This window comes from Chenopodium album, chromosome 18 (genome assembly GCF_948465745.1).
Source record: "Chenopodium album chromosome 18, dcCheAlbu1.1, whole genome shotgun sequence".
In the NCBI taxonomy this organism is placed as follows: Eukaryota; Viridiplantae; Streptophyta; class Magnoliopsida; order Caryophyllales; family Amaranthaceae; genus Chenopodium; species Chenopodium album.
In genome coordinates this window covers 4,031,163-4,045,585 of record NC_137851.1, presented here as the reverse complement: position 1 = coordinate 4,045,585, position 14,423 = coordinate 4,031,163, and the positions used below count along the sequence as shown (strand labels likewise).

Sequence of the window (14,423 nt, the reverse complement as noted above, 5' to 3'; positions counted from 1 at the left end):
CGACGAGACGATTTTGAGAGTCGTCATTGTGAGTGGGATTGTCACTTGTGTCAACCATAACTCAAAAAAAAAAAAAAAAAAAAATAAAAAAATAATAATAATAATAATAATAATTTGGCCCAAACCAAATTGCAACAGCCCATTGAAAAACACACACAACCTCTTCAATAATCCTTCTTAAACCCTAGTCTCAACTCCAACCCAACTAAAAACCCTCTTCCTCTCCCACCTTCCGGAACCCGCCGTCTTTCCCCACTTTCTTCCGCCATTAAAGCTCTGCAAATAATCCAGTAAAGGTAACTTCTCTTCCTTCCTTTCTTCCTTCTATTTGTTGTAATCAATTCTTCATTAAAATCAATTAAAAAAAAAAAAAAGGGCGATGATTATACTCTATTTTTCAGCACCCTCTCTCTCCACTGCCATAACCACCATCTCCTCTCTCTCTCTTTCTCTTTCTCTCTCCTCTTCTTGTGTGTGTGTGTGTTTTTTTGTGTGAATTGTTTTGTGTGATTTGTTATTGATCTTCCGGGTTTCGAACTCGCGACCTTTGTGGATAATTTAGATGGGGCTATGATTATAAAGAGAGAGGGTGGAGTAAGGGTGCTCAAATTCTTTCAATCTAATTCATTTTATTCGAATTTTAAGGGGATTTTTAAGGATTTTGATTTTGCTAAAAATGCCGCTCCCTAAAAAGGTTGAGCTTTTCTGTAATTTTTATGGCGTTTTTTGCTAATCTTTGATCTTTTTCTCTCCCCTTAAAATTTCGAATTTTAGATTGTTGGGTTTGTTTATCTTCCCTACTATGATTGATTTCTCCAAATACACTTGATATGAGCCCTTTTTATCAAATTAAATTTTTTTTTCTTTGATTTTATTTTTATTGATTAATTTGATGCTATTAATGGTTCAATTCTTCATGATTCTTGATTTATTTTTTGGGAGTGGTTGAACAGGAGCAGAGTTCAGCATTTGGTGCAGTTGTTTGAGACTAAAAGATGGAGCTGAGTTCAGCATGTAATTAGAAAAATAAAAATTGTAAATAATTAATTGATTTTGTAAAGTGTATAAAATTGAATTGAATTTGAGGAGTATGAACAAGATTATCTCATTCATGCTATAGTATAGGATTCTGATCAAAGATTTCAATGGAATTGCAATGTTCAGGGAAACATGTCACTAACTTGCAAGTTTAGGAATTTTGAAACTAAAATTGTGGTGAGATTATTAGGAGAATTGTAAATGGCTAGAATAATTGATTAAATGGATTTATCCTTTTTTTTTTTTTTTCCTTACAAACGAGGCTTAGCATTTTATTCAGTAATCAAATTAGCAAAATCATTACAAATAGCCTCTTGAATTTCAAAAGGGACTCTTCTAACCAAATACGACATTTATTGAACTTGGACAGTCCATTGCGAGTCTTAACTTGGACAGTCCATTGCGAGTCTTCTAATATCCTTCCGGACATTACCAAACTCATTCGGAGGAGAGATGGGCCATTTGGGTTTATCCAAGTTGTACAAGTAAGAATTACCAAAAACAAAATAAGTCAGCTTAGTGTTTTAGGTAGAATGAACTTCGAGGGCCATTGTTATGCACTTGATAATGCTCTAATACATCAACAGTCAAGTAGACGCTAATGAAATTGTTAAAATGAGCTCGACGGTACAATTTCCTTGCACTTTTCCTACACTCCTCCTAATGTCCTACTCACTGCCACTTTTACAAGCTTTTACAAGTATCATACTTCTACTAGATTCAAATTTGTAATTTGAGATAATTTAAATAACTTTTTATACAAAGCTTATGGAGTCATTGATTAGATTTAGATATTACAATGGTCCACTTAATAGTTGGTATTTCTCCATTTTCCTACTCTTTGAACCACTATACTGTATGTTTTTTGAATTAAAACGCAAATCAAGCATATAATTAAGGTAGCTAACAACTCCAATTAGCTAAGATTAAATACTTGTATTCATATATTGGTCAATTATAACACAAACTAGTATAAGCAAAGTCGCGGGCTTCATCACCATTTCTCTTAGCCGCTTCGACTTTTTACAATTTTCCCAAACTCATTCTTTTCCAATCACACCTACAAAGTCAAAAAGACACTTGACTATCAAAAGACAAAAACACCCCCAAGTTTTCCTCCCATTTCCCTCAAATTAAGGGAAGAAAAATAAAAGAAAAGTGACAACTAATAGGGGTACATTTGGTATTTCAAATACTATTAAGACTTTATTAGACCCTAAAGTTTTTGCCAATGAATGTTTGACCAAATTGCCAATTAGGAGGGGCAATGTTCCAAGAGGTTGAACTTCTACGGTCACTAGCCGTAACACGGAATGAAAGTGCTTGACCAACAAGTACGGAGTTGGATTGCCAATTCTGACCCCAGTTACGGCTCATACTCATCCACCCAGTCTTTGATCCTTTGACACTCGCCCTTACTAAGTCACCGGCACCCGCAACATTGGTGATTAGTACCAAGTTGAAGTAACGGAAACCGTTAATTGTGAATCGAATACCACCCTTCTTTCGACATGGAACCCTACAACCAAAAATATAAAGAAATTTAATCATATTAATCCATCAAACCACGTTTCAAAAAAATATATATAATACTTGTGTGGCATACTAGGTCATGTCCTCACGAGGTTAGTGTGTGATACATGTTGTATTGAGTAATGTTTGGAAATCTTACTCTTTACTAACTCTACTTTTATGTACTTGATGAACTATCTATTCTAATTGATGCATGTTAAAAATTAAAAAAATAATAATAATTCTTGTCATTTTAGTACTTTAGTTTCCATTAAAATAAAGATGCTTGTAAAAAGTTAATCAATTTACTCAATTAATCATAGTACTCCTATTATGCATAAATACATCTGTATAGAATCCTTCTTTTATTAGGAACATGGAATATTTACTTCAAATTATCCTTATCAATTGGGCAAATGTCAAGCAAGGGTTTTGATCTTACTTCCACCTTAGAGTCAAGAATATATCTTTTTGAAAGAAGATTATTGAATGATAAGATGTGATTTAAAAAACGAAAACTCATTTTAAAAAATGGCTATTCTTTTATTGAAAACCTAAGATAACCAACCATTTGTAACAAATTTTTTTTTTAAAAAAAAAAAAAAAAATCCGAATAAATTTTTGTAAACTATGTAACATAAAAATATTCTAAATAAATTTTTGTAAACTATGTAACATCATAATTCTATAAATTTTTGGACAATTAAATAAAATGACAAATAAAAAGGGTAGGGTACTAGTTGGTCTAGTACCTGACCTTACAAAGTACTCTTAAAAATTGAATAAGATTCAAGAGGCAGCCTTTTCATCCATGCAAGAGAGATGTAACAAATATGAATCAGACTTCTATTTTCTTTTTCTCTAAAGCCAAAATTCATAACAACTTCAAAAAACAAAAGCCTAAATCAACAATTAGAAATGCTTTTTTCCAAAAAAAGAAAAGCCTTTAAAATTTACAAATTTTAGACAATTGCATTAGTAGTGTAAGCTGATACAGCTCATTCTCTCTTAAAATTACACATTAAGACAATAACAAACATTTGGAATTGAGACTCTTAGGGCGTAAAATGAACCTCTTAAAAAGTATAAAATTAAAATAATATAAAGTATTACACATTAATCTAATAACATGATACATAATTTTTACTTCTAATTTTGACAGGGATGACACAATATATAATATTGTCATATAAGTTTTACCATTCAGAATTTCCATTTTAATAGTTAATGGATAGCATGTATCATAACCATCTTAGTTTTTATTGGATGAAGGCGGACTAATTATACTACACACTAGTAATTTACGTACAACAGTAATACTAGACCGTAACATAAGGGTTATTTATAACTTACGCAACTTTCCCAACTGTCACATATTAATTGGTAAATCATTACAGTAGACAAAACGACACTGTATTTCTCTTTCACAAAAAAAAAAAAAAAAATAAAAAATAAAAAATAAAAAACATTAAAACAGAGTAAATAATACCACACAAAACAGAGCAAAAACAGAGGAAGAAAAAAAATTTACCTGCGGAAGGCAACAGGTACAATGCCGGCACGATATTCAGCAATCTTAAGAAACATAGGCATAGCGAGGTCGAAATGTGGGCGAGGTGGGTTACACCAACCGCCATTATCACTAGGCAGCGCGTAATTTGGCGGGCAAAAATTGGTGGCAGTGATGAGGATGGAAGGGCTTCCTGGGTGGCACCAGCGCGGGTCATCAGCACACTTGAGCTCGAAGCACGCCCCGCAACTCTGGCCACTGTTGAACAGGGCGGTACTGAGTGCAGCCGTATTCACACCGTACCCTTGACTATACAAGTTACCGTAACCACAAGCACCCCCTACAATTCCCAAAAAAACAATAAAATAATTCAGTCAACAATTATACTACGTAGTTGTTTTAAAAATAATACTAGTGGTCCGTATGTTCTTTTGGTTTGGAATGTCCCGGTGTTCCCAAACCAAACAGGTTAAAAGAACATACGGACCACTAGAACCCGGGACATAACACTAATAATGTACTTACCCATAGTTCCGGAGGCGTCAGAGCCACCGTAAAAGGTAGCATGAGCGCTTTGCCAACCGCCCCCGGTAAAGACACCAGGAATCCTAGCATGGACAAGAGCAAAATAACAACATAGAGAGAATACCAAAGGTAGGATAATAGAGGCCATTAGGAAGAAATAAAGGGAGAGTAGTGGGAAAGTAGTTTGTGTTGTGTAGAGAGTATGAGGTGGTGGGAGCAAAGGAGTGGCAAGACTACTTATAAAGAGGAAAAAAGGAGTTGATTTTCTTCCGTAATTAATGCTTGGTTGGTCACTCTATTTTGTGTAATGTGTAATTTTTATTAATACTTGTAGATTTTTCTTTGCTTTTTCGGATTTTTTTGACTTTTTTTTAAGGGATAAAAAAGGGCGTAAATTATGGGTGGTTTAATCAATCACACAGCTCCCTCGTACTGAGTTGTGACGGTTTGTTTGTCGATAGAATACCCTTTTTTTTAAGGGTAATGATATATGTAGCTCTATATAAAAGCATTTAATATACTTTTTAAATGGAATTAAGTTGGAAATTCATGATAAAATTACGCACAGATCGGTGTAATTAATGTTACTTTATCCTCAATATTTCCTTTTTTAACTTCTTATTGTTTATCATTTTCCTTTTTTTAATTGCATTTACTCGTATTAAACATTTAAAATTGATTACAGTTGCTATTTTTACTTTACTTTTATTAATTGTTTTGATCTGAAGTTAGGGTTTTGCTTTTTACGGTGAAGTACTATTCCGTATAGTTTAGACTCTTTAAAGGAGTGTGTCAGTGTGTGTCACTTGAATCATTGAATGTCATTTCCACTCATTTGGTTTTTTTTTTTTTTTTTTTTACTTAGCTTGTAGAGTGTTTTTTCTAACCAAAATTCTTGTGTTAGTGATAAAAATTATTCCGTACTTCGTAAATAAATTATTCTCCAATTCTTCTAAACAATTCCTCATTTCGACCATGAGCTATACGTTCTCTTACTTGATATTTTAACCAAGGCAATTCGGGTTGAATTTCTTGATGTGGTCTAATTTATTATGAATCTATTAGATTTAATCTAACTTTAAAATCTTGTTTAATTCTTATAAAGGAATTAAATTAAATATTTTTGGTCTGTTTTCACAATAGCTTAGTAATTACTCCGGAAAAAATAAAACACACATATTTTAAATCATGTAAAACATAGGACCATAGCCCATAGGAATACACGGTGAAATGTACTCAATTTAAAATCGCTCGAGTTAAGATTGGAGTTAACCATCAATACTTACTCAAGTTATATTGAAATTTATTGTTAAGCCATAGTAGTAGTGGCATAGTGCTAATGTGCTATAGTGGTATGGTGCAATTCTTACGCAATGAAAAATCTATAAAAATTACTATGCAAGATCTTCAACGTTCCATCTTTAGTTTAATGGCAATTTATCTTTTAGGATGATTCTATTGGCCTTTAATGAAAAACAAAGGTTAGATATGAAATAGAAAGAGATGTATGAAGATAATTGGTTAGGAAGTTTACCAAAAAATGAAAGGGCGTTACCGAAAAAAAGGTAATGTGAATAAGGCTTTGCTTCAGTTACAAGTTGTGCCATGAATGGCAATCGTTACTTGACTTTTCACTTTCTTAACTAGCTATTTGCCCTCTTCTTTGAATCTTCTTTCAGTAAAAGTTGCAATCCAGGTTTAATTGCAACTGTAAATCCTTCCTTTTTTACCTTTTTCTTAGTTGCCTTGAGGAATCTTTATCATCTTTGAAAGAAACCTAGTGGTCAAACTCTAGAATGGACATGCACAAAAATGGTGCTCCCTAATCATACAATTTTATCATTTTTTGAAAATTTAATTTCATACACTATTAAAAATTATGGTCTTCAATGCACTTTGTTCACTCGTGTTATGGCACAAAAACAAATTAAATACATATACTAATTATATCACTATATGCCTATGAATATGACATGTAGTATACGAAAAATGATGAATCACATACACATTATTAAAGGAGTATAAAATAAATAATTGATATATTCGAAAATGTGTGTCATTGTCTGAACAAATTATTTATGTTACTTGGCCCCTCTCTCTTTATATACGGAGCTAGTACAAGAGAACACTACTAAAAATTAAGGTTTTTGCGACCGCCTCAAACGGTCGCAGAAAACAGCAAAAATGGTCGCAATTCATAATTGCGACCGTCAACGGTCGTAAAGGGATGGTCGTTATTTCCGTGGTCGCAAAAAAAATTATTACGACTGTGTGACGGTCGCAGATTTATTGCGACCGTTTTTGTTATTTTCAACGACCGCAAAGGAAACGGTCGCAAATATAAATAATTGCGACCGGTAAAAGAAGCGGTCGCAATTAGTGAAATTAGCGACCGCTTTTGGCCGTCGCTAAAAGTTGAAAAAAAACAAAAAAAAATTATTACGCACCACCCCTGCTCTTCACAGCCACGCCCCCCACTTCTCACACCCAAGTCAACTCCACCCACTGCCCTTTCCCAGCCAATCACCTTTACCCACCACACTGCACAACTTAAAACACCACCCAATCACCACGAAAACCCCAGCCACCCACCACGAAAACTAGCAAAAATCAACCCAAAACACAGATAAAATCAAACCCAAATAAAACAGAAAATCCAAACAAAAATTCAAACGAAAAAAAGACAAAACTCCAATGATTAAAACATGGAAAAATTCGAATTAATAAAAAAAAACAGACAAAATTCGAAGTAATAAACCACAAAATTGAAAATGATACAATTATCAAACCATAATCATCCAAAAAATCAAATCCAAAATAAAATTGACAAAAATCAACCCAAAAATCGAAACGAAAATCAAACATACATAGTAATATTAACAAAAATAACAAAATCAAACCCAAACATTAACAAAAAAATGAAAACGAAAATGAATCCCAAAATGAACAAAAATTAACATTCGAGTACTGAAATTCGAACAAAAAATCAAAAAAATTCGAATAAAAAATCAGAAAAACAAGTATAAACACGATAACATACCTTAAATCTCGAGTTGACTTCGAATTTCACCTTAAATTTGGTTTAATAAGGCCAAATTCGACTATGAAAAGTCTAGATCTAGACTTTTCATGGTCGAATTTGACCTTAAAAACCATCAACTTGTTAAGCCTTAAGATTGTGACGGTGGAGATAGTGGTGGTGAGCTAAAGCTTGACGGTGAAAGACATGGTGGTGACGGTTGGTGTCGGTTGAATGTTTGGACGATTTTCGATCTATTTCGTTGAAGTGTGTCTGATTTCCGGCGATAAAAGTCAAAAAATGAAGGAGGAGAGGAGGAATGATGGAGGAGAAGAGGAATGGATCGGAGAGAACGAAAGATGAAGACAGAGAGGAGAGAGAAAGAGAAAAGAGAGAGAGGAGAGAGAAAGAGAAAAGAGAGGAGCGGCTGCTGAAAGTGTGAAAAGAAATTAGGGCTAGGGTTAGTGGGCTTTTATACCAAAAAAAAAGAAAAAAACTACTTTATTTGCGACTGTTGAAAACGGTCGCAACTAGCGACTATTTGCGACTGTGAGTTAAAACGGTCGTAATCTGCGACTGTTTTAGGCGGTCGCAACTACTTTATTTTTATTTTTAATTAATTTTCACATGTATTTATTAAAAAAAAATTATTTAAATATACTTGCGACGGTTCAAATGGTAAAAAACGGTCGCAAAATTGCGACCGCCTTTAAAACGGTCGTAAAATTGCGACCGCCTTTAAAACGGTCGCAGATTTTTATTTTTGCGACCGTTTTATTGACGGTCGTAAAAAAACGGTCGCAATTTGCCCAAATTCTAGTAGTGGAATGAAATTGTTATGTTGATGAAATGTCTTTAACTTGTCTGTTGTCTCTATATATCCAAGTTAGAATTTATAAAAAAGAGAGATGCCATGGAGGGACAAGGATCTTACCAATTTATTAACCATCAATGAATGGGATTGTATAAAATTAGATTAAGAGTATATTGTAATTTGAGCTACTTAATTAGGATTTAGGGCAGAATCATCAATTGGTGATATGTTAACTCCTAGGTTGTCATAAAAGACAAATCTCTAATCCTTTTCACAGCATTCAAAAGAGTAAATATGTACTGCATTTTGTCCATATAAAGCTAAGTTCTGAAATTGCACTTACACATCACAAAACTAGTTAAAATACATAGATACAATTACAAGGGAATTCAACCCTAATAATCAATAAACCTAAACGATTCAACACACAAAACTACACACAAGTATATCTCCCCCACCCCCGATTATTGAGGGGATATTTTGTAATTTTTATGTTTCAAGTACTTATGACCTAAGTTGGGTAACTTATCAAATAATTTTTATTTTTTTTGGTAAAACAAGACCTAATGACTTGTCTGGAAGTCAAAAAATTCACATCAATCAACAGATCTTATTGGAATTTTAATACATTGAGAATTTTCTTTTAGTACAAAATAGATAAAACAATTTGATGTCATCAAATACAAAATATCTCACGTTATTACCTATCTAAAAAATCAAAACAGGAAAACTTGATACGGTGCAGGCTCAAAGAATCTTATCTCTAGTCATGGAATATATGGTCAACATTATGTTGATCTCTTCAAAATCTTCATGCAACCTCAAGGTGATATTTGCATGGAGGTACCTTCAAAGTGCAAGGTTGTCACTATTAGGAATGTGGAGATAAGGATAAGCAAATTAGGTTCCAAAAGCTTTCTTTAGGATAAAAAAAAAAAATTAAAGGAAAAAATCTTATGGGTTCTTTTTGGTGAGTGAAAAATGAGGTATTGATTTTATGCCACTTCAATTGAATATTACCCGCCAAAAATGAGCAAAGAATATATATTTTTTTTAAAAAAAAAAAAAAGGAACGGTTATAAATTTGTAATGGTAAAACAAATGCCTGTGATTCTAGATAATAGTCGGCTGGGCTTGAGATGGCCCAATATGATATTCTGGCCCACCTTATTTCTCCGTAATCAACGCTCCACGTATTACGCCGTGCATCTACCGTACGTTTCCTACCTCGCTCTTCTCACGTTTAGACATGTCAAAGTTGGTAAAGGTTAGTTTGGGATTGTTTCAAATTGTTTCCCGATTGGTTTTTTTTCTTTTAGGTGAATTATAATAATTTATTTATAGTCAAATTCAATTATTTATTTCTTCAAAAAAAAAAAAAAAAAAAATTCAATTATTTATCATATAATTCTAGTATAAAATTTTATTTGTGTGATTTCAATAAGACATACACTTAGAACAAGAAATCGATTAACTTTTCTTGAATCACAAGAAGACCAACAAATAATGAATAAATGATTATGGAGTTATTATAATAGCTTAGCTTCACTTTAATTTAGACATGACTCACTTAAGTAATCTTGTAACTCCTGTTTTTTTTTTTTTTTTTTAGAAACAAATTTTGTAATTCTCTTTAAGTTTGACTTGAATACAAGAATAGGTAGACCCTTTTTTAAGACATATTTTCAATTTATTTAAGTTTAGTTCAACTCAATTCATTATTCTACTTTGATTTAGGGTCTGTTCTCATTGACTGAAATGAGCTGAACCGAACTGAACTGAACTTATTAGAACTGAACTAAATTGAACTGAAATGAAATGAATATTTTATGAGAGAAGGAAATTAGAAGTTGAACTAAATTGAACTGAAAATAATCTGATGAGAACAGGGTCTTAGTTCGACTCAGTCCACTTTAGCTTAATTTCGTTCGAAGACATAACAAGGCCTAATACTTGAAATATAGTCATATATTATCGTATATCTTTATTCAATGTGACCATTAATTCTAATAAAAGACTGAGAAAGTTATAGTTTAGCTGTATAATTTGTCCCCATATCCAATACTTCGTATATATGTATGCATAATACGGAGTATTACATACATTCCATTGTAGTTAAAGCAAATTGAAAAAGAAAGTTCAACATGAAATATGCAAAATCTAACGTGTACTCCATGTATTATTCTAAGCATTGCATTCCTCCAAAAGCAACCAACAATAACGGACAACAACTTATCTAAGGTATATATCATTTGAAAAAGAGGGAAAAAAAAAAAAAACAAATTCATGGTTCAATGTCTAATAAATATTTGATGTAATGTAAACACCATTAAGGAGACACACTTTAAACTTTAAAAGAAATTAATTCTGTCTAATTATATATGCTAGATGACCTAATTAATGATTCTTTGAGGAAAAATTAAGGGTTAGTACATATACAAAACTGTATCGTTCATTTTGTTTTCAGATCTGCTAATAAAACAATAGTATCAGAATTAAAAGACCTATTTACCCAAATTATCTCAAGAAACTACTTTAATTTATGTATAGGGCGAGAGGAGGTGGCAATATGAATTAAATTGGGAGGGGATGAAAACAGTTGGAGATAATTTAGGTTGGTGTATGTATCTCAAAACTTCAAGTATAGTGAATACGTGGGAAGTCCTAATATAAAGACAAGTGTCCAATTTTATTAATCTTATCAACCAAATCTTGAAGAAATCATATTATTGGAAGACCAAAAATATTATACTCCAAATTTATACTAGTATTTCAACTACAAATTGCCAGCCTCTTTACTTGTTTCATCATCTAACACTTCCACCTTAGCTTCCGGGGATTCTGGGGCTCCCATGACTTAATTTATTATTATATTATTATTATTATTATTATTATTATTATTATTATTATATTTTTTTATATATATAAAAATTGTGGCATGTGAAGTTTCACCCAACATTTTTTGTATAAAAATAATAAATTATCAAAAGTCAACCGGTTGACCCTTTGTTCTTGGTTTTTATTGGGAAGGAAGACATTGATAGCGGAAAGTAGGCAATTAAGTTTAGATTTAGGTTGATTTTTCAATTTATTTACATTTATTTTCTACCTACCAGAAATTAACAAAATAGTTTATAGTTGGCCCCAAAGAGAGTGGCAAATGAACAAGCTAAAATGGTTCAAATAGGTTCAATTCAATAATTATTCTTAACCTCAAAATGGTCCAATTATTCCCAAATTTCCATCCATGATGAAAAAAGTTTTTATGGTAGAAATGACCTATAATTAACTGTTACAATCTTTATATTAAAATGGAAAAAATAACACATGTTTCACAAATTTAGTCTCATTGATTAGCTAACCCTATGGAGGAAAAAAACAAATTGTACAATGTTCAAAAAGTTCATATATTACATATACAGTGTTCATAGTATCATCACCAAGGCGCAACCGCGCATTTGGAACCCTGAAAATTATTTCGATGCATAGTCTTATTGAAACAAAATATATTTTCGAGGTTATGTAATGTTTTTTGAAATCATATATGACTACTAGTTGGTTACAAAAAAGCCTATGGTGGCCTTGAGTTAATAAAGGGAGGTACATTCGTAATAAGCGACTAAATCGATAAAACAGTTTAAAGACAAAATAGACGGCTTCAACCACTTAAATGGCCTCCCAAGATTTCATGGGGTCCATGGAAAGCATGAATTGCATTCAAACTACTGCTTTTGTTTTCTGTAGTTACAAATTATTCCACAAAATCACTCAAAACATATATGGTTCATATAGGTTGCATTGCCGGAGAGGTCATTTTTACTTATATTTGCATTTTTGATATCCTTAAATATGAGTACATGAGTTACTAGCAAAGTAGCAAACATGACCTCTTCCTATAAATTTTCATGCCAATATGTCAAAAACGACTCTCATTCATAATCATTTTATGTACTACCTCCGTTAAATGTTAGTTATGTGCAACTTTGGGTATTATTTGCGAGATATAAAATATTCCAAAGTTGCACATAACATTTAACGGAGGTAGTATTTATTACGGAGTATATACTATGATATACAATGGTACGGTAATGTATTATGTATGTAGTAAGAGACTAGCGTGATAATTAAAATAATTTAAGTGTATGTATATAGTGACGACCTCTCATCTTGGTAAGATGTTACTTGTTTCCAATCTCATTTAGCCAAAGTGAGCAATCTATAATAAGCAATTTTACTATTATTAGTAATAATAGTTTCATTGTTTGATGTATTTAACTTAGCTTGTTTTTATAAAGTGTTGCTTTGGGACAAAGTATGTAAATCTTCTATTACTATTGTAAAAGCTAAATTCAAGTTGCTTGGCAATAACAATTTTTGATCAATTTTCGCGTATATGATGCGTAACGCTATTATGAATTATTATGAGTTCATAAATGATGAAAAGAACATGAACTAGTTAATATTCCATATTGCCTCCTTTATGACACATAATTAATGTAAGCATCAACAAAATTGCTAGACTTCTACGCAACGTATAATATTTCATGTATATTCATAAATCATATTCCATCATCAATTTTATTTTTTTTTTTAATTTTTTATTTATGCAAATATTCCATCATCAATGATAATTTGCCATAGGGCTTTAGCAATTATAGTAACCTTACAATGGTCTTGTACTATATACAGAGTATATTATTGTATTTATTGTCGTTAATTACTTGAATTTCTCTGAGATACAATAGTTTATTGTATTAGGGTATTATTTATAAATAATACGGAGTAATCACTCCGCATTTGCCAATGTTATACTTATAGTAAGAAGAAAAACTCTAATCAGATCTCAACTCTCATAGTTTAATTTTTTTGGTCCAAAATATACTTACAGACGATATTTGAAAAGTGGGAACGAGGTAATTAAAAGGATTCCCAAACTAGTGGGATATTTAGCTCTACCTTTTAAAAAGTTTGAGATAACTGTTATGAATAGTGTTTAAATAATTATACCCTTTAGAATGTTTATTTACTTATTTATCCTCATTAATATTAATTGCCTCTTTTTATATAAACTTTCAACCTTAGTTTATGGATTTGTTAGAATAAAAAATAATATATATATATATATATATATATATATATATATATATATATATATATATATATATATATATCACCACATTTTCTCTGGCAAATGTCCCTTAATTGGCCGGTGGTGGTTTAATTTGTTAGGAGGAGAGCTCGAGTTAGAGGGGTGAAAACCATAGAGTTTATGAAAGGGTAGATTCGTCCATTCATTTTAATATACGATAGTCCAGAAAAATGAGGGTTCACTTTATTTTTTTCTTAATTAGCTAACAACATATTTCGTCCAAACATAATATAAGCAGACATGTTACATGCTTGCCTTGCCAAAAGGGATCATATAATACACGCATGTTTCCCCTTTTACTATAATCTAATCTCTCTAATTATTTACACTATAGCTTAGCTTTACGCAATCACTAATCATTTAAATGTATTGGTTCCAAGTTTCTTAAACAAGCAATTATGGAATCATATCTTCAGATTTCTATCAACTTTAATTTTTCCTTAAGGACCAAACGGGTCCACATCATCCATAACTCTCCCCATTGCATCCAGACCAAACACAAAATATACGGAGTCCTCGTATGTTGGAAAATTATACGTACTGTATTGTGAGAAGTGAGTCAATAATTTATTTAAAAAAATAAAGTTTGTGAAAGAATGAAAATGGATAATAACATGAGTAGGGCTCATGAGAACATAAATTAATAACCAAAAATGCAGGTGGATTGGTGGAGTAATAGATACTAATGCAAGGATGGAGAAGGTAGATACTTCATAATTTTTTTTTTTAAAAGTAGAAAGTTCCGAAAAGATAATAATATTAGAGGAATGAAAACCTAACATAGTCAATAATAATCATAACAAAATCCAAACTAACTGATAGAGTATAAAACATATTTCTAGACCTCAACTAAAAG

General features: G+C 31.7%; 1 protein-coding gene and 1 long non-coding RNA gene across 2 annotated transcripts; one reads left to right on the top strand and one right to left on the bottom strand.

The window, feature by feature from the left end:
* The first annotated feature begins 163 nt into the window (after positions 1 to 163).
* LOC145592751 (uncharacterized) lies at positions 164 to 1,091 on the top strand. The gene is made up of 2 exons (XR_014102481.1): positions 164 to 296; positions 954 to 1,091. It is a non-coding gene; the product is annotated as an uncharacterized LOC145592751 (long non-coding RNA).
* An 863-nt stretch (positions 1,092 to 1,954) lies between these two features.
* Positions 1,955 to 4,799, bottom strand: LOC145592750 (expansin-A4). Its single transcript, XM_081649255.1, has 3 exons — positions 4,586 to 4,799; positions 4,082 to 4,400; positions 1,955 to 2,557 (listed from the first exon to the last, which is right to left on the bottom strand). The coding sequence occupies exons 1-3, from the start codon at positions 4,731 to 4,733 to the stop codon at positions 2,248 to 2,250; spliced, it is 777 nt and encodes a 258-aa protein (XP_081505381.1). The 5' UTR covers positions 4,734 to 4,799; the 3' UTR covers positions 1,955 to 2,247.
* Positions 4,800 to 14,423: the final 9,624 nt, after the last annotated feature.